Here is a 21,054-nt window from a genome sequence, read left to right as displayed (position 1 = left end):
TCTACAATGAACTCAAACAAATTTACAAGAAAAAAACAAACAACCCCATCAACAAGTGGGCGAAGGACATGAACAGACACTTCTCAAAAGAAGATATTTATGCAGCCAAAAGACACATGAAAAAATGCTCATCATCACTGGCCATCAGACAAATGCAAATCAAAACCACAATGAGATACCATCTCACACCAGTTAGAATGGCAATCATTAAAAAGTCAGGCAACAACAGGTGCTGGAGAGCATGTGGAGCAATAGGAACACTTTTACACTGTTGATGGGACTGTAAACTAGTTCAACCATTGTGGAAGTCAGTGTGGTGATTCCTCAGGGATCTAGAACTAGAAATACCATTTGACCCAGCCATCCCATTACTGGGTATATACCCAAAGGACTATAAATCATGCTGCTATAAAGACACATGCACACGTATGTTTATTGCGGCACTATTCACAATAGCAAAGACTTGGAACCAACTCAAATGTCCAACAATGATAGACTGGATTAAGAAAATGTGGCACATATACACCATGGAACACTATGCAGCCATAAAAAATGATGAGTTCATGTCCTTTGTAGGGACATGGATGAAATTGGAAATCATCATTCTCAGTAAACTATCGCAAGAACAAAAAACAAACACCGCATATTCTCACTCACAGGTGGGAATTGAACAATGAGAACACATGGACACAGGAAGGGGAACATCACACTCTGGGGACTGTTGTGGAGTAGGGGGAGGGGGGAGGGATAGCTTTAGGAGATATACCTAATGCTAAATGATGAGTTATTGGGTGCAACACATCAGCATGGCACATGTATACATATGTAACTAACCTGCACATTGTGCACATGTACCCTAAAACTTAAAGTATAATAATAAAATAAAAAAAACAAATACAAATCCCATAATATATGTAATTTTAAAATGTTTTCTCCCATTCTCCAGGTTGTCCTTTCAATTTCTTGACAATGTTCTTTGATACACAAAAGTTTTCAATTTTAATGAAGCTCAATTTATCGTTTCTCTTTGGTTGCTCATGCTTTTGGTGTCATATTAAGAATCCATTGTCAGAAAAGAGAAAAAAAAGAATCCATTGACAAAACCACTTAAGATCCCTTTTGGCTAGAAAATTCCACCAGCCTTTGCTGATTCCATAAATGAAGTTGTACCTGGACAATTCTGGTCATTTTACTGTTGAGAACAACAAAGGTGTTATGCTGGGATATTTATGGTACTGCTCTTACCAAGGAGGTAGCAACACATTAAATATGGGTAAAATTACCCCTTTATAATGGATAGGGTAGAACTTCTTTATGTCTGAAAGAAACTTCGTATCTACTCTATCATAAAGAAGAAGCCAAGAGGGGGAAACAGAGGAAGAAAGGGAAGGAGCAAAATCTCATCGTTTAGAAACCTCATGAATTAACAAACACACATATAGTTTTAAAAGACATTCTAAACTATATGTCTAAACATGTTAATCCCTGAAAAAGGAAGTTTCTCAGCAATAAAAAATCTAATATTTTAGCAATTACTAGAATTCCAACAGAATTTACATGAATAGAATTTCTAAAATCTTCTTCCATCACTTTAGTCAACAGGTTAGTATATAGTATTTTAAATATGGCTTTAAAGGCAAATGTACTCCTGAAGGACTATTTGAATAAATAAATGATATTTACCAAAAAAAGAAATAAGAAATGGAACATACAAACAACAGAATCCTACGTAGTCATTTAAAATGATGTTGCTGAGTAGAATCTCATTTACTGACAATAAAAGATGTTGTTTACAATATAATGCTTTATGGGGAAAGACAACTAGTTTACAATGGACAGACTTGGAAAGATATATGCCAATTAAATATGTCACTCAAAGTGATTACCTCTAGGTAGGATTCTAGGTGAATTTTATTTTTTTACATTTTTTAATTTTTCCTCAATGTAAATCACTTGTTTAATTTTTAAAAAGTATAAAAGAATTTTTTAAAAGATAAAATCAAGGTTCTTTAAACATGAAATTAATAAACAAGAATTTCTTTCTACACATTCATTTTCCATTACATTTCATCTTCACCCATTACATGTAATTTGTGAAATACATGTTTTGGTTAACCAGCCACAACAATCACAACATACAGTTTCACTGATGTCATAATAGCAGTTATTGACTATAAGCAAAATTTATGTAAATTTCAGATAGTCAACCAATTTTTAAAAGCTTAAAATGATATATTTTTTAAAATACTGTATAATTTGCTATTCATTGATTATACTTAGGAATCAAACATTTATGAAACAAGCAAGTTAAAATGAGTTTGTAAAAATTAGATTATATTAATCCTGTCTGTCTCTTCTTTGTGCTGGTAGCAAAGGTTAGGATAATTCGTGAGATAAAGAATAATACTGCTTCATCAACCCTATTTCTATCCCTTTGTTCATCAATGGCCCTAGTTACGGTATATTCCCACTGCTTTATGAATATCAATCTCCAGCATGTGATAAAGTAACTAAAATTGACTGTTCCTTGTGCACTAACCGAACAGCTGTCTTCAGCAGATCCTCAAATACATCATCCAGATACATACCAAAAACACAGAACCGATGGTGCTGGGTTGATGCTAAATACCCAAAAAGAAAACACCCAAACCAGACTCATAATCATTAGCTATCTTGGGATGGCCACATTTCCAAATAAGTCCTGTGATATAAGACTCGAGGATCTGATTAAATACTTAAAGCATTTTAGTTTTTTTAAATATGGACATGGCATTTCTGAAAGGTTGCAGCTTTGGATCATAAGTATTAAGGACAGCTGAGAAACTTCGAAAAACAAAAATAAAGAGATTTTATATGAAAACTTAATAGAATAATCTTCCCTTTTCCCAATACCATCAAAACAGCCAAAAGTGCCCAATAATTTCTTCTGAGAAATATATAGTTACAATTATTCTTCCTCTTCATATAAGTTTAACTTCCTCTAAATAATTCTCATATAAAGGAAAGAAAAAATCTGAAAAGACTATAATCCCCACAATCCATTAAAGACATATTTAAGTATTCACATAGTAACTAACACTGTAAACATGCTTAAAATCTTATTTAAACTATGCCAGGAAAAAAGTGTTTGTCACAACTCCTTTTATTGCCAAAATAACTGGGACTGGATTCGGTATCCAATAATGCAAATTACTCATAAGAAAACTTAATCTAGACATCTTTACTCTGTCTTGAAGTAAAATTTACAATAATACCCTCAAAATAAGAATACCAGATTCAGAAAAGCAATTCAAAAAATCACCACTGATGTTCAAAAGCTAATATAATTCAAACAACATACAAAATTCTCACATTTTAATTGATTTCTGGATATAGTATCACTGGTGTAGTGGGCTCATTATGAAATTAATACTCTACTATTTCCAGCAGATGCTGGGTATATTATCAACCAAGGAAGCAAGAGATCAAGGAGTAGCCACTGGACACACATTGGGAACTCCTAGGATACCGAATAAATCTTCATATAATTAGACCACTTGTTTCCAAGCTGATGCAGGGTAAAGGTTCGCTGAAGACCAGCTTTCAAGTTTTACATGTATCCACTTCTTTGTCTTAACAGATAAACTGTACACCAAGTCAAGCCACAGACATCTCAAGACTCAAATTAAAAGTCACTGAGTGATCCTGGAAAATAACGCATCTATTTGAGGCTCCTCTATAAACCTCTAGGAAAGCTGTATTACTGCATTTTCATACTGCTATTAAGAACTGCCCAAGAAAGGGTAATTTATAAAAGAAAGAGGTTTAATTGACTCACAGTTTAGTTCAGCATGGCTGGGAAGGCGTCAAGAAACTTACAATCATGGCAGAAGGCGAAGGGGAAGCAAGACACCTTCTTCTTAAGTTGGCAGGAAGGAGAAGTGCTGAGCAAAGGCGTAAGAGCCCCTTATAAAACAATCACATCTCGTGAGAACTCACTCACTATCAGGAGAACAGCATGGGGGGAACCACCCTCATGATTCAACTACCTCCACCTGGTCTCTCCCTTGACACGTGGGGATTGTGGGGATTGTGAGGATTGCAATTCAAGATGAGATCTGGGTGCAGACACAAAGCCTAACCACATCAGAGAGTATGCCTAGGTTCCAGCATATTTCTAGATAGTTTCTCCCTCTCATCACTTACCACCCTGCCCCGAACACACATACACAATATCCTCACTTTCCACCTGGCCCAATTTAGACTCCAGGGTCAGTTACTAAAATTTACTCTTTCATAGACACAGGCACACCCTTTGTCCTTTTCACCCTCCACTGACAACACCCGGCAAAGATAAAACCATGATTAAACCCAATTATCCACGTACTCCACATGTGCACCTGAGCAATTAAAATAGATGAAGAAAACTACACAACCTGCCAGCAGTTCTCATCTCAAATTCGTGATCACAAATCACAACTGGGCAATCAGCACTGTGTAGTAACAGTAAACATACCCTAAAATACCCAGTTTGTTCAATTGTCCAATATCCAAAATAACCATTTCACACTTTGTCCTCTGTTCTCAAACCTAATAGAACCGCCCCATTCTCCCAACCTCATGACAGCAGCATTGAGAAAACAGAAGCAATCAGATCATTGCAACTTTCTCTTTCCACCATCAAAACCACTCACCTGACCCATACTCTTCTCTGTGAAGGCAAGTGAAATGTTCCCACTCTGATTGAATCCTACCTTTCAGATGTGCTCTGAATCTCACATCTCACTTTCTCAAGAAATGTATTAATATATCCCTCTCCATTCTGCATCATTTTCTCCCCCAGTGAATCTGTGGCATCTGCATACAAACCTCCTCTAATATCTCCATTTACTGAATCCACATTCCCCTACATCAACTGTCCTATTTCAGAAAGTTTCCTGTATCACTACTTCCACTCTCACCTCATATTCTTTAGTCAGTTTATCCCAATTAGGTTTCTTTCTTCTCCTCTCAATTGTTATTGAAATCATAATTGTCTAGGTTATCAGAGAAGTCCATTTTACAAAATCCAACAGTCACATGTCCGTTCTTCTCTTTTCTGACCTCTCAAATAGCATCCAATACTGCCCTCCATCTTGAAATATTTCCTTCTCCTGTCCCACAAACTGATCACCAATGATCTCCATGTCACTAAATTCATTTTTAACACTATGTAGTGATTATAAGCTCAGACTATGGAGTCAGACAGACCTGGGTTCAAATTATAGCACCATCACTTTCTAGTATCCAATTTAGAGAAAGATACTTAACCACTGAGTCTGGGTTTCTTGATCTAGTTAATAGGAAAATACTAGCACCTACTTCATGGCTGTGAGAATTACTATCTTCTCTCTCTGACCCTGCTTCCCTCTAACTTTACTTAGTAGCAACATGTGACACGATTCACCCCTAAGAAATGCTCTCTTCCTTTGGTATTTGGCTGTTCCTTCCCAATCACTGTCATAAGCTCCTTCAATTCTGCTTGTCATTTAAATGTTAGTTCTAATATATCCTCTAAGTGATCTCTTCCATTCTCATGACTGAAATTATAATCTCAATGATTTCCAAACCTCAATTTCTAGTTTACTATTTTCTCCCATGTCTCAGACTACAAACCTGACAATCTCCACCTGGATATCTCAGGTACCTCCATATTTGAAATGCTCAAAAAATAAACCTCTGTCCTCTTTCAGGTGCTTTTTCCTCCATCTGAAAACTTCTCTGCCTGTCACAGTTTCTAATTCCTTGCTATTGGTTTCCGTGTACTTCCTCCTTTGTACTAGTCATCAAACTTATATTTACTGGCTTAACATATGTATTTCCTGCTAGCCCATAAGCTCCATAACAGAAAATAAAACCTGCCTATATCACGAATACCTTGCCTAGTAACTCACATGTAGTAAATGCTTAAAAAATATTTCTTGAACTGAATTCAAGATGTTTAAAAAGTCAGTGCATATTTACTTTAATGAATTTAGCATTTTACTTGTCCAGACGTCTAATTCATTGTTAATACTTTTATGTCAAAATATTTATATTATTCATTTACATTATTGTCATTTCTAATACATGAAAAGGTATCTAATGAAATTTAAAGGTACTTCTAAACATATTCTGTTTTAAAAATTCTGTATTTATCAACTGCCTCTGGGTTTCAGAGACTACAGGATTCAGAAGCTAGAAAAGACAAGTGAAGAGAGTATTTGTTTCTTTACTATGGAATCCCACAAAATTTTTAAAGGAATTTTAGTAAAACAATATTTTAATTCTAAATTGCCTAAAATGTTTGGAGTATTTTTAACAGAGATTTTCTCCTCCAAGTCTCTATTATCATTTTCTCCACATAAATACTAACTTCTAATGGTGTATTAATATTGTGTATTTTCACTCTTCAAAGGTAAGTAGCATCTGAAACAGTATTTTTGTTAGCTTATAAAATCTTATTATGGATAAATGCAGACTTTCCACTTGACAGCCTGAAATATGAAAAAAAAAATCTTACACACACACCCACATATATGGAGGAAGTTTGCATTGCGTTATGCAGAAATTATATACATATGATTTATATCAATATACTTGACGACATAATATTGTCTTTTAAAAAGTCGTGTTGACCACAAAACCAAAAAAAAAAAAAAAACCAAAAACACATTAAATTGAGGGAAAACATTTCTGTATTGCTGGTATTTAGAAAACGTAAAACCTTGAAGGATAATTTCATTGAGAAATTGATCACAATGAAAAAGGATACAAAACAAAGAATCAGGAAACCAGAGTTACAAAGCCTTAAAAATATTTAAATAAATTTGATTCCAAAGAGGCAGGCTTTGTTTTCAAAGTATCTTGGCAATTATCTAACAAATAAGAGTTATTTCTATTTTCTCTAACTGCTTGAGTATTTGATCAGATTGCTTCTACATGTTCTATAATAAAACAAAATACACATAACAAAAGCTTGTTTAATTTGTGCACTAATGTAATACGAAAGTTTAAAAGAGGGGGCGCTATAATATTACAAAAATATCCGGGCTTTTTACTGGCCTCCTAAAATCCAAAGTAATTAATTACCTAGTTATTAAAGAACCTATTTTTGAAATAGTGTTATATCTTTCTCTAGAAGGTAAGAAATCTTCTGAATGCAATGTTTGCGTTTCTGTGTATATTCCCCAAAATGATTTCAGAAAGCCATTTATCAAACTAAATAAGATGTTTTGTTTTATTTTGGTTTATACCCTTTCACCTAGTAATCATCCTCTTGAGGAATAACCCTAAATCCTAAGAAGACTTCTCTAATTCATTCATAATGCATAAAGGTTTACTAAGCATCTAAGTATATATTCACAAAGATGTTTATTACAATGTAACAGGAAAATACTAGAAACAAACCCAGTATTTGACAGGGGAAGAATTATTAAGAAATCCTAATATGTCTGTCATAGCCATAACATAATGCAGTCATTTAAAATATATTAATGATGAGTTTGAAATGATATAAAAAATGATTTGTTACAGCATTAAGTGAAAAAAGGCAGAATATAAAATCAAACAAGTCCTATAGTCAGACTGGAGAAAAAGTTTATGTTGAATAAACACTAAATAAAATAAAACAAATGGAGTGCCTGCATCTTTGTGGTAAGTTTAACAGTTTTTCCTTTCACGTTTCTATAATTTCTAAGTTTTCTACAGTAAGCACATACAGCTTTGGTAACAGAAAAATCAATCATGATTTTTAAAAAAAGGCAGGCAATATTAAAAAATCATTTCACTTGAGAGAGGACAATAAAATTATTCCTGTTTGCAGATGACATTATCCTACGTTTAAAGAAAAAGAACCCTTAAAACGCCACAAAAAAGTTAAAATGAACAAATAAATTCAGTAAAGTAGTATACACCTTACAAAATCACCATACAAAAATCAGATGCATTTCTTCACAAAAATAATGACCTAGCTTAAAAAGAAACCAAGAAAACAATCTTATTTATGTGCCCCCACTTTCCCAGCCACCACCCCTCTTCCCAGCCCCCTGCTACTATATACCATTGCTAGGAGAGCAAAAAGAATAAAATGCCTGTAAATAAATATAGCTAAAGAAGTGAAAGCTCTGAACACTATAACATGCTGATTAAAGAAATTGAAGATGACATAATTAAATAGCAAGATATCCCACGTTCATGAATTGGAAGAATTAATATTGTTAAAATGTCCATACTACCCATAGCAATATATGGATTCAATGCAATTCTATCAAAATTCCAATGGCATTTTTTCACAGAAATAGAGAAAAAAATTCTAAAATTCACATGGAATAACCAAAATAATCTTGAGAAAGTAAAACAAAGTTAGACGTATCACACTTCCTAATTTTAAATTACATTATAAAGTTATAGTAACCAAAATAGTATGGTACTGGCATAAAGCCAGATACACAGACAAAAGGAATACTATAGAGAGCCCAGAAATAACCCAAGCATACATGTTCAATTAATTTTTTCAAGGCCACTGAGAAGATGCAATAACGAAAGAACTGTCTCTTTAATAAATGGTGCTGGGAAAACTGAACATCCATGTGCAAAACAATGAAATTGGACCTTTACACCATACACAAAAATCAAACTCAAAAGAGATAAAAGACCTAAACATAAGATCTGAAACCATAAAACTCCTAGAAGAAAGCACAGAGAAAAAGCTCCTTGATGTTCATCCTAGTCTGATATTTTGAATTATCACACCAAAAGCTTGAGGAATAAAAGCAAAAAACAAACAAGTAGAACTACATCAAACTAAAAGCTCCTGTATAGAAAAGGAAACCATCAACAAAAAATACAGCCTACAGACTGGAAGAAAAATTTGCAAACCACATATCTGATAAGGGGTTAATATCCAACATGTATAAGGAACTCACACAATTCAATAGCAAAATAATAATAATGTACTAAGATTAATTGATTTTAAAAGGGGCAAAGAACCTAAAGAGAAACTTCTCCAAAGAAGACATAAAAATGGCCAACAGATATATGAAAAGATGTTCCATATCGCTAACCATTAGGGAAATGCAAACAAAACCAAAATGAAATATTACCTCACAACTGTTAGAATGACTATTATCAAAAAGACAAGAGACAACAAATGCTGGTGAGAATGTGGAGAAAAGGGAACCCCATACACTGATCGTGGAAATGTAAATTGGTATAGCCATTAAGGACAACAGTTTGAAGGTTCCTCCAAAAATTCAAATTAGAACTACCAGAAATCTCCTGCTTGGTATATATTCAAAGAAGATGAATCCAGTATGTTAAAGAGATATCTGCACCCCCATGTTTGTTGCAGCATTATTCATAATAGCCAAGATATGGAAACAACGTAACTATCTATCAATGGATAAACTGTGGTATGTGTATGTGTCCATATGTGTACATACATATATGCATACATAGACATATATACAGACAGACACATACACACACACACACACACATAGGAGTATGAGTCAGCCTTGAAAAAGGATATAGTGCCATTTGCAACAACATGGATGAATCTGGAGGACATTATGGTAAGTGAAATAAGCCAGACGTAGAAAGAAAAATACTGCATGATCTCACTTATATGTGGAATTTTTTTAAAATGCCTATTAGAACAGAGATTATCAGAGACAAGGAAAGGGAAAAAATGGGGAGAAGCAGGTCAAAGCATATAAACTTGCAGTTATGTAGGATAAATAAGTCTGGAGATCTGATGTACAGCATCAGGACTATAATTAATGATATTGTATCGTAAACTGAAATTTTGCTAGGAAAATAGATTTTACGTGCTTTTACCACAAACACAAAAAAGGTAATTATGGCAGGTGATGGATAGGTTAATTTTCTTAATAGTAGCAATCATTTTACTATGTATATTTATATCAAAACAGCATGCCATATACCTTAAATATATACAATTTAAAAATCCACTCAACAATGTTAAATATGTGAGAGAATGGTTTTATTTATATTTGAATTATGTCCTATCAGTTGAATTATCTCATTTGTATGTGTAATTAAGGGAGAAAGTATGCTTTAGTGTGATTTATTCTAATAAAGATATGATACGTGATACTTCAATGAAAAAAAAAAGGAAAATGCAGACGAACTCATATAAGTAGCTAAAAAATGTGAAGGTCATTCCAAATCAGTCAATACTAACACCACCTTTAAGATGAAAAGATTTAAATTTCTATAACAAGAATTCATGATTTGAATAGCATACATATTTTTCTCTGAGAAATCTGTCCCAAATAGATCTGAGGACATCTTTTCTTTTTAACTGATACAGCTTATTTGCTCACAAGACATCAACATCATTGATGTCATGTAGCCCTTACAATAATATTTGTTAATAAAAGGCAGCCTCTGTTGAACTGACATCATTTATAACTTTACTTACTACATAAGAATAAATGGTGTTTCTAATTGACTAAAAATGTAAAATTGTTTCAACTTAGTCAAATAAAGGGGAAAGAAAAATTAAATCTAGAGTCCATGTAACAATAATCCTATGAACAACCTTACATTTTACAACAGCTTTCAACACTTTGAAACATATACACATATTACAATTTCAACTGCTAAGTTATTAAATTAACAAGATGATACAGCATCCTACTGATAAACTGGAACTCAAATAAAATTGCCTGGATTCAAATCCTAGGTCTACTGTTTACTATCTGTATAACATGGGAATATTATTTAACTTCTCTGTGCTTCTGTGTCTCCATTTATCAATAAAATAAGAATAATAAGAAATCAGGCCTGGAAGAGAGGTTTTAACCACAAAAAGAAGTGATACCATGTGTAGCACAGAGTAAACACTTTAAAAAAGAACTTTTGCCCATTTTCTCACACTAAACAGAATTTGTCATATATTTTGGAAATAAGAATGAAGAGCTCTAAGTCAGAAAACTAGTATTAGGAGCCCCAAATTCATTCAAAATCATAGTTACTTCTACATAAAGTACTTTCTGCAATCTGATTATAATCTAATTTAACATTAAGATAAATAAAAATTCTACTGTCAGGGTGATTTTACCACGGTTATTGTAAAAGAAAAAAAAAATGAAACACAAGGATCCTTCCTCAAAAGATGCACAAATAAAATTTGGAATCCCTGTATTAACAAAACAGGTTTGTCTTTAACAGGAAATTTACTGGGGGAAAAAAATGTACTAAGATTAATAGCAAAATTTAAGTATTTTAAGATATTCAAAGTTAAAGTGTTGGTGTCAGTCAAAATTATCAACATTTGTTACAAATGACATTACTCTCTAGAAATAAAGAATTTTCAGCTGACTACAATGGGCCTAGAACTAGTTACATCATAACCTAATAGAGCCATTCAATTATCTTATGGACTATTTTATTCTTTTTTCTCATGAAGAAATTAATACAAGTGACAGAATGTAACAAAAAAGTCAATAATGTAGAAAGCTTTTAATATATTTCATTTTGGCAAATGATCATATACAAATTTCAAAAGCCAAATCATGATGATTTCATTTATTTGTTCTATACGTATATGATTAATAAGGATTAATTTTGTTTATGGAAATAAATAAGAGAACTCTATTGTTCTATAAAGATTAGAAATGTAAACACTTAGCATTTCCTTCAACTACTGATTTCACAAATTATTTTGAATGTTATTTCAAATAACACTGTGAATGCCAGAAAAGGCTAGGTAAGCAAAGCACTCTACTGCCCCCTAACGAAAAAAACTTTAAGTCAGAAAACTCGATTTGAGGTATCTGTGGAACAGGAAAATAATCTCACTTTGCTAAACACAGTAGACAAACACTAAGACAATTAACCAAAAACAACTAGAATACATATCAAAATACTGCAGGAAAGCTACAATCACCTAGTTTTTGTGATAAAATTAATAGCAAAACAGGAAAGCCTCGAGACAGAAGTGTTCTAAGAAAGGAGACCACAGTCAAACAGTGTTATCCAGTGTGATAGCAATTAAAACTTCACTGCAGGCTACATTTTTCATGTGTATGTTAGAAGTGAAAAAGAAGACAAGGAGCTCCTTATAAACCGTACTCTTCAGTGAATTACAGTAAGTTTTCAGTTCAACAGCTCAAAAGTAAATACAACCAAAATACTCCCTCACAATTTACAGTGACTCTAATCCTCCCAGTAGTTTAATATATGTATATTTTCAGGATAACTACCCTATAAAATACACATTTATGAGAACTGTACCCAATGCTTCCTGTTTTAAACCAACACCAACTTCATAAGTATGACAGTTTTGTACTTTAAGATACTTTATATCATAAACTAAGCAGTGATAACTTTTAATCTCCCTTTTTGTAAAAGCTTTCCTTTCCTTTAATAAACTTGTTTTTTAAAACATGCTCTATACCCTCATTCCTTTTTACTTAAAATTCCAATCTGTGAAGAATTCTCATTTCATATTTGTAAATATTTGAGAGAAAAGTAGTTTGTGGTCCTTAATAACAGGAGTCACATAAAAATTAACATAAGGAATAAGATGAAGAGTACAAAGAACAGAATACCAAATCATAAAATCAAGGAGAAGGTAAAAAAGAGAAAGAGCAGTAATTCCAGGCAGCAGTTCATTGAGGAGAAGAGGTATAGCAGTTAACTGTTCCTTTACAGCTAGGGCACACCATAACACTTGGAGATGGCATGTTTCTGCCTAGGTGATGGGAGCTCTATACCTCATTATGTGTCTGTCTATTGTTTAGGAGATATAAGACAGAGGCACAAAATGCGTACAATGCCATAGAAGAGAAAGACAATACAAAGAAGTCACTTAAGTCTACATACAAGATGAAAGAGAAATGTCTTTTATGTATGTGTGCTTCTGCTCTTCTTCCTCAGCATATTTGTTAATGAAAATGGTGCTCTAGCTCTGCAAGTTATAAGATTAATCAATGTGCATATATACATTTATCCAAAATCTCAAAATACACACACAGAAAAACATAAATGTAGTCAAGCTCATATTTCAAATGAGTTAAATTTCACATCTAGATATTCACATCTTCCTGAATAATCTGAATGTCTTATTAACACGGCTGTCTTACTAGAAGCATTACTCTTTTATTCCTACTGCCTAAAAATATAACAGACACATAGGCATACTTTGAAGATGTAACAAAGAAGCTAGAAGGACTTGAGAATCCCAAAGACAAGCATTGCTGAACTCATGATGCTTAAAGCATATCCAATGTATGTGGTCAAAATAGTACACTTCCAACATACAAAATGCTTTTAGCTACACAGACTTAACATTAGGTAGTCATGAAAAATAAAACAAAGGAAGTATATAGCTACTTGGAATGTGCATGTATGTATGTATTTTCACTCACGGAATAGTTCCAGTCTATGCTAGTGAGTTCCAGATCATCATCCTACACCTAAAGGAATAACTTAGTTCACAGAAGAAACAACAGGGACTTTCCAGGCTCTTTTTCCCCTCCTAATTTCCAGTAAGGATACATATGAAAAATATAACCAAGAAAAAAGGGAGAGGGAATGCAAGGAACAAGGGAAGAGGTAATAATTTCATCAGGAAATAAATTTAGTGAGAGCTCTGAATTAAAACAAATGGATTGATTTCTTTATTTTAGCCAAAAACAAAAAAGTTTTATTGATGATGATGGTAGTAGCCAGCATTTATTGAGCACACGCTGTAATACTGGGCACTGGACTAAACACTTTACATATACTAGGTATTTAGTCTTCATAAAAATTGTGTAGATAGGAGATCGAGACCATCCTGGCTAACACGGTGAAACCCCGTCTCTACTAAAAATACAAAAAAAAAATTAGCCGGGCGTGGTAGCGGGCACCTGTAGTCCCAGCTACTCGGGAGGCTGAGGCAGGAGAATGGCGTGAACCCGGGAGGCGGAGCTTGCAGTGAGCCGAGATCGCGCCACTGCACTCCAGCCTGGGCGACAGAGCGAGACTCCGTCTCAAAAAAAAAAAAAAAAAAAAAAAAAAATTGTGTAGATAGATACTATTACCTATATTTTACAGATAAAGAAACTGAGAATCAAAGATTAAGTAATTTGCCTGAGGTTACACTACACTAAATTGCAGAGCACACAGTAGTCCCCCTGCCCACTGTGGGGGGATGCATTCCAAAACTCCCAGTGGAGGCCTGAAACCATGGATAGTACTAAACCCAATATATACTGTTTTTTCCCATATATACAAACCTATGATAAAGTTTAATTTATAAATTAGGCACTGTAAGAGATTCAAAACAATAATAATAAAATAGAACAACTACAACAACATAGTGTAATAAAGTTATGTGGACGTGGTCTCTTTCTCTCATCTTACTGTACTGTACTCACCTATTTCAAACGGCAGTTGACCGCGGGTAACTGAAACTATGGAAAGTGAAACTGCAGATGAAGGGAAACCACCAGACATACTCTAACAGCTTGACTCTAACCACTAAGTTCATATTACTTTCCAGTGAAAATGTGTGAAATAAAATGATACTTTTGAAACACTGTAATAAACTAATACATTATATGTAAGACTCAAGTCAATTCCACAGAATTTTATAGTCATATAATCTGGGCTAGATACTTCTTAAAGAAGCCAGAAACGTGCATAATAGAATGAATAGCGAAAGTTTTAACAAAAAAGTAATAATATTCCCATCCTTCAATTCCTGTTATAAATAATAACATTTCTTCCATTATTCTATTATCATTGTCACTGTAATCTCCTTTCTCAGATCTTCTCTAATACCTCATTCTCAATTCTATTTTGTCTTAAGATGAGATAGTCTTATCTACTTAGGAGGAAAAAGTCACTCCCCCTTTTCTATCTTAAAAGATAATCCATTACAGTATAAAATATGATAAAAAGCTCTTATCATATCTGAAAGATATATTTCCCTATATGCCGCAGTAACAAAAAGTATTTCATAGCAATGCTTTGATCTTTAATAATCACGTTCAAGTTGTTCTGAAATTAATAATAAAGTAAAATCCTGTGGTATAAAAAAAATTGTAGGCCGGGCGCGGTGGCTCACGCCTGTAATCCCAGCACTTTGGGAGGCTGAGGGGGGTGGATCACAAGGTCAGGGGATCGAGACCATCCTGGCTAACACCGTGAAACCCCATCTCTACTAAAAATACAAAAAATTAGCCGGACAAGGTGGCAGGCGCCTGTAGTCCCAGCTACTCGGGAGGCTGAGGCAGGAGAATGGCGTGAACCCTGGAGGCGGAGGCTGCAGTGAGCCGAGATCGCGCCACTGCACTCCAACCTGGGCGACAGCAAGACACCATCTCAAAAAAAAAAATAAATTGTATTTCTCAAAAGCTGGGATTTAAACACATGCAGGCATACTATACTACTACACACACAAAAACACAATTCAGGTCACCATCATATTTATTGTTCCAGGCACTAGCTGGACAACAAACAATATTCTCTCTACCACATATATTCAGCTTAAAACATGAAACACTCAGGAATATCCGCAAATACCTAAAACATTAAAATCATAATTTTATATGGTCTTCAACAATTTTTTTCACTGCAGAATTTAAAAGAAGACATTATGAAATGTTTTTGTAAGAAAGGCACCTTGCAAGATAAGCTATTTCTGTCAAAAAAGATCCACTTATTAATAACTGTTTAACTGAATTATGTTTAAATTCTAAATCCAGAGAGCAAAGACTGCTAAAAATAAAAAGTTTAAGACCTAATAAACAAAATACATCCTTTTAATGGGATACCATTTCTTACCTTTGAATCTTCATTGTTCACTCCGAGTTGTAACACAGCTTGAGGAGATTTTAGTTTTGCTTGAGCAGAGTGAGCCATCTGAAGGTTAAGCTGCCATCCAACCGTCTCTAGCTATAAAAGACAGGTGCAGATTGGAATCAGATGGTACAGAAGGAAGAAAACAGTCAACTTTAAGCAAATCTCCACTCAGCAGGAATGTATATGGATAGCCTAGGCTTCACAGAAAGTCAGTTCCAGGGCTCCTTTAACCTGCATACTCTGCGAATTCTCCCTTTGGGCTTATTAGATTGGCCTCCTGCCACGCCTGTCAAATTTAACAGCAAAAGTCATCTTTAAATATACTCTATTCTAAAAATAAAAAATTCGAATACCAAGCAATGAAATATATTAAAAGAGCCAATGGTTTTTAAATATTAAATAGTAAATTACTATTTTAAAATAGTATTTTTTAAAACTAATGATTTTTAAATAGTTACAAATTTCAACTAGTAAATAGCATAAATTGGTGAAAAGCACTTTAATGACTTCCCATTATCTTCCAAAATCTTTGCATAGGTACTATACAGGTAAGATTTGCTTTTTTTCTTTTTAATTTAGAGGGAAACTAAAGTATCCAGATGGTAAGAGCTTCACACCTTTAGACACAATGAGATTGAAACAGGCAGAGAATTGATATCTACTACCCACCAAGTGTTACGCAACAGACTATCATACTTTCCAAGGTACTCTTACTATTGTTCCCAGTTATGACAGAAACCAATTAGAACATTTCCTTTGAATTTATTAGTTAATACAACAGCAAAATTTTAATCAAGTAAGACAAAAATAGTAAAGGAAGACTAAGGCAGAGTAACTTTTCTTATAAAGTATTAGGGAGCACAGATGTGACTTTATACTGAACTTCACAGCTCTATGGTGCCTCCAGCTTCAGAAGTGTAAGGTTTTAGATTTAATTTCCTGTAAATCTCAAGTATCAATATTTAGGGAAGTTTTGTGAAATGCAATTGTCATATGCCTCTGAGAACATGACCCTAATAATAGATTTAGTAAAACTACCTTAGCAATACTGGGTAAGAATGGCAGGCTCACAACAATTTTTCCTTGACTAGAATACTAATCACTTAATTTGAAAGACTGTTCAACAGCTAGAATCACAGCAGTGACTCAAAGCCAAGTTGGAAAGACAGCAATGAAAGTATTATCTATTTGAGAGAGGATGTGATGAGAAAATAAAGATACAGTTCTGTTCCTTCTGGCACTAAGCCTTTTAGAGGTTATGGGTGAAAAAAAGGAAGATGTTGTAGAGATATAATCTATAATATCTCTATAATAACTAATAAAAAATCAATTTCATGGTACATGTTAAGTAAGGATTCTTTACATACTGATCTTTAACACTGATTACAGCAAGCATAGTCTCTGATACCAGCCTGCCACTATTATCAAGTCCCATGCAATAGACTCTCCAATAAAATAGGAATAAATGTCATAACCATTCTCATATATAAAAAAGCACTGGCATACATGCCGTCTTAATTGAAAAGCACTTTCTAGGTATTTATATAGACCTGTAAAATGTTGCATTTACCTTATTTAATTGATCCTATCCCTCTCCATTAGGCACTTAACATAACTAATGATGAGAGATATCAAGTGAATAAATTAAAACGCACACCCCACTGTGATCAGGCCTTGATATTAACTAATGTATGCTTAGGCACTGCATAGAGATGATGCAGACAAATTAAAAAGAACCCTATATTTGAAGTTTATGATTTGGTTCATGCTTAAACTATCACCAGCTATGTGACCGTGGCTAAGCACAATCTTTCAAGATCTCAATTTCCTCATATAAAATGGAAATAAATCCATCTGAACTACCTACTTTTCTGGGTTACTGATAATATCCAATAACATGCACACCTAAAGGATTTTGGAAACTATAAAGTATTATAAATATAAGGCATTTTGGTCACCTAATTTGTTCTACAGTATCTTCTAAATATTTTTCAAATATTTTCCAAAATTCATGACTCATTTCAGATTCTCATCATCCACAAATTCCCAGACTATCACAATAGTCTTCTAACTGGGCTACCTGCCTCCTATAGAACCTCGTCCCATCATCCCACTTCCCTTCTTAAAATTCTCCAATAGCTCCTTACTACCTACAAGATAAAATCCAAACTCTATATACAAAACCCCTCAGGATGTGATAACAACCTTTCCACTCCTACGTTCTAAAACATATTACTAATTATCTATAATTTAGCCACAGTGAAACAAATAAGATTCCCAAAACATACTATGCTGTTTCACATGCCTCTTCTTTGACTCCAGTGTCACCTCCTGTTATTTTTTCCTTTCCCTTCCCTCTTTAGTCTGCTACTCTGTTCCCTCAGCACTCTGCATCTTTCTCTATTAACATTTAGATCAGTGTATTGCAATAATTTGTCTACATGTCTATCTCCTCAGAGTAGAGTGCAATCTCCATTAGGAGACAGCTGGAGTCTTATTCACCTTTATATCCTTGTGACCTACAACAGCCTCTGACAGAGTCAACACTAAAGATTCCTCTCAGACAAGTGATCAATCACATAACATATACAAACTTTCAAGGAGAAGTATTCACATGAAAATGAATGTATAAAAGAGGAAGAAAAAAAGTTGTATTTCCACTTGGCTATGGCTTTGGTAGGAGGCAGGACTGCAACCTATAGAGCTAATATTTGGTTGGTTCTTCACATACACATACATACATACATACATACATACATACATACATACACACATACACACACACACACACATACCCCTCCCACCTGTCACACATACAATATTATCTGCAGGCCAAAGCATGTCCAGAAATCCTTTTTATAATGAGTAAACATTACCCTAGCTTTCATTTGGTTTGCTAAAGTAGCAGCTGAGTGTGGGCTGTGAAGTTCCATACTAATTGACCTTAAGCAAGTTACATATTCTATTCACCTCTTTGGGCCTCGATATTCTCATCTGCAAAATGGAGACAATAAGACCTGCCTCACTAAGTTGTAAAGGGTTAAATGATACATTGTCAAATATTGAGTTAGTGGCACCTCCTTTCCCAATTTCTCCAATTAAGTGTTCTGTCCAATCAGTATATTCTTTCCCCAACTAGATACGTGTATATTTGTAATATTGCCATGAGTTAGCCTTCTTTGTTGATATTATAAATTGTCTTTGGAAAATACTACTCAAAATATATATCATCACACAAGAAACTATCAAGTATTTTGATTTTAAAACTACAAACAAAATTGCATATTTTAAATATTTACAATGTTATACTTATTATGTTCATTTTAGAAAATTATTGGAAAGCCATCTGACAAAAAGATACAACTCTAATTTTAAAAGTTACTAACTAGAGATAGGTACACAAAGGCTAGCCTGCAAACCTCATGTTAATCAAGACTGTGTTACTCATTCACAAAACTCCTTAGCCATGTGGCTAGAAGAAAGGACAAATTAGAGTCGCCACTTAAATATTTTGGGTCACAGACTATTTGATAACTGAATGAAAAGTATAGAAATTTGTCTCAGAAAAACGCATACACATTCACTAATTTTGGATAATTGCATCAAATTTTGAAAGACTCATTCACTACCCACTCCCTAAGTAGAGGACTAAATAACTTCTAGATTAGAGTTTCTTTGGCCTCAACTAACAGTAAGAATGACTGACATAACAAACGTCCAGAAGACAGAGAAGCAGGGTCAATAAATTAACAAACTGTATTCTCAGTCCCCGGAAAACAGAAAACTAATAAGTGAACTGTGTCACTACTTGCCTCACTTTATTTTCTTAGGGCTTTTTGCCATCTATCATAACATATAGTATTTATTTGTTTGCTGACTACCACCTAAGATTCTAAACTCCTTGAGAACAAAGGTTTTTGCCCTTTTTATCAGTGCTATATCCGGAGCACTTAGAATAATTCCCAGCATACAGTAGGCACATTCTACATCTATCTGTAGAATTGAATTGAAATAAATTAAAGAGTATGCACAAGGAAAGTAATTTTTAAAAGAGTCATGACTAAAAGTATTCATGGATTGGCTTTCTTAATTTCCAGAGCCTTTTCTATTAAACTTTGTCATTGAAAAATATTTGTTCCATGGCCATATGACAGAGTAATAAAAAAAGTAAATAAAATTGCTGACCTCATATGTGTTTGTGCATGCAAACACCCACACACACAGCTTCACAGAGAATAATCAGTATTCAGAAAGCTTAAATGAATAGAAAACATAGAAAGGATAACTATTATTACAAACTAATACTTAATAGCTATATAATACTATACTATATAGCATAGTATATATACTATACTATATATACCAATATATATTACATAGTATATAGTATATATATACCAATGTATATTACATAGTATATAGTATATATATACCAATGTATATTACATAGTATATAGTATATATATACTGTATATTATAGTATATAGTATATATACACTAACGTATATTACATAGTATATAGTATATATACACTAACGTATATTACATAGTATATAGTATATATACACTAACGTATATTACATAGTATATAGTATATACACTAACGTATATTACATAGTATATAGTATATATACACTAACGTATATTACATAGTATATAGTATATATACACTAACGTATATTACATAGTATATAGTATATATACACTAACGTATATTACATAGTATATAGTATATATACACTAACGTATATTACATAGTATATAGTATATATACACTAACGTATATTACATAGTATATAGTATATATACACTAACGTATATTACATAGTATATAGTATATATACACTAACGTATATTACATAGTATATAGTATATATACACTAACGTATATTACATAGTATATAGTATATATACACTAACGTATATTACATAGTATATAGTATATATACACTAACGTATATTACATAGTATATAGTATATATACTAATGTATATTACATAGTATATAGTATATATACTAATGTATATTACATAGTATATAGTATATATATACTAATGTATATTATAGTATATAGTATATATATACTAATGTAATATACATTAGTATATATACTATATACTAATGTAATATACTATATTACATTATACTATATGTAATATATATACTATATTACTATATTACATATAGTATATATATTACATATAGTATAATGTAATATAGTATATTACATTAGTA

The 21,054-nt window shown here is 33.1% G+C and overlaps 1 protein-coding gene across 3 annotated transcripts in view; it reads right to left on the bottom strand.

The window, feature by feature from the left end:
- COMMD10 (COMM domain containing 10) overlaps positions 1 to 21,054 on the bottom strand; it is a 206,167-nt gene that overhangs the window by 140,310 nt on the left and 44,803 nt on the right. For all 3 annotated transcript variants that reach the window (XM_517888.9, XM_009449528.5, XM_009449527.5), the window contains exon 5: positions 15,802 to 15,912. In XM_517888.9, the coding sequence (XP_517888.2) occupies positions 15,802 to 15,912 (111 nt within the window). The remainder of the gene's footprint in view (positions 1 to 15,801; positions 15,913 to 21,054) is intronic.

The sequence above is a fragment of the Pan troglodytes genome, chromosome 4, assembly GCF_028858775.2.
Source record: "Pan troglodytes isolate AG18354 chromosome 4, NHGRI_mPanTro3-v2.0_pri, whole genome shotgun sequence".
In the NCBI taxonomy this organism is placed as follows: Eukaryota; Metazoa; Chordata; class Mammalia; order Primates; family Hominidae; genus Pan; species Pan troglodytes.
This window is presented reverse-complemented; position numbering and strand designations above follow the sequence as displayed.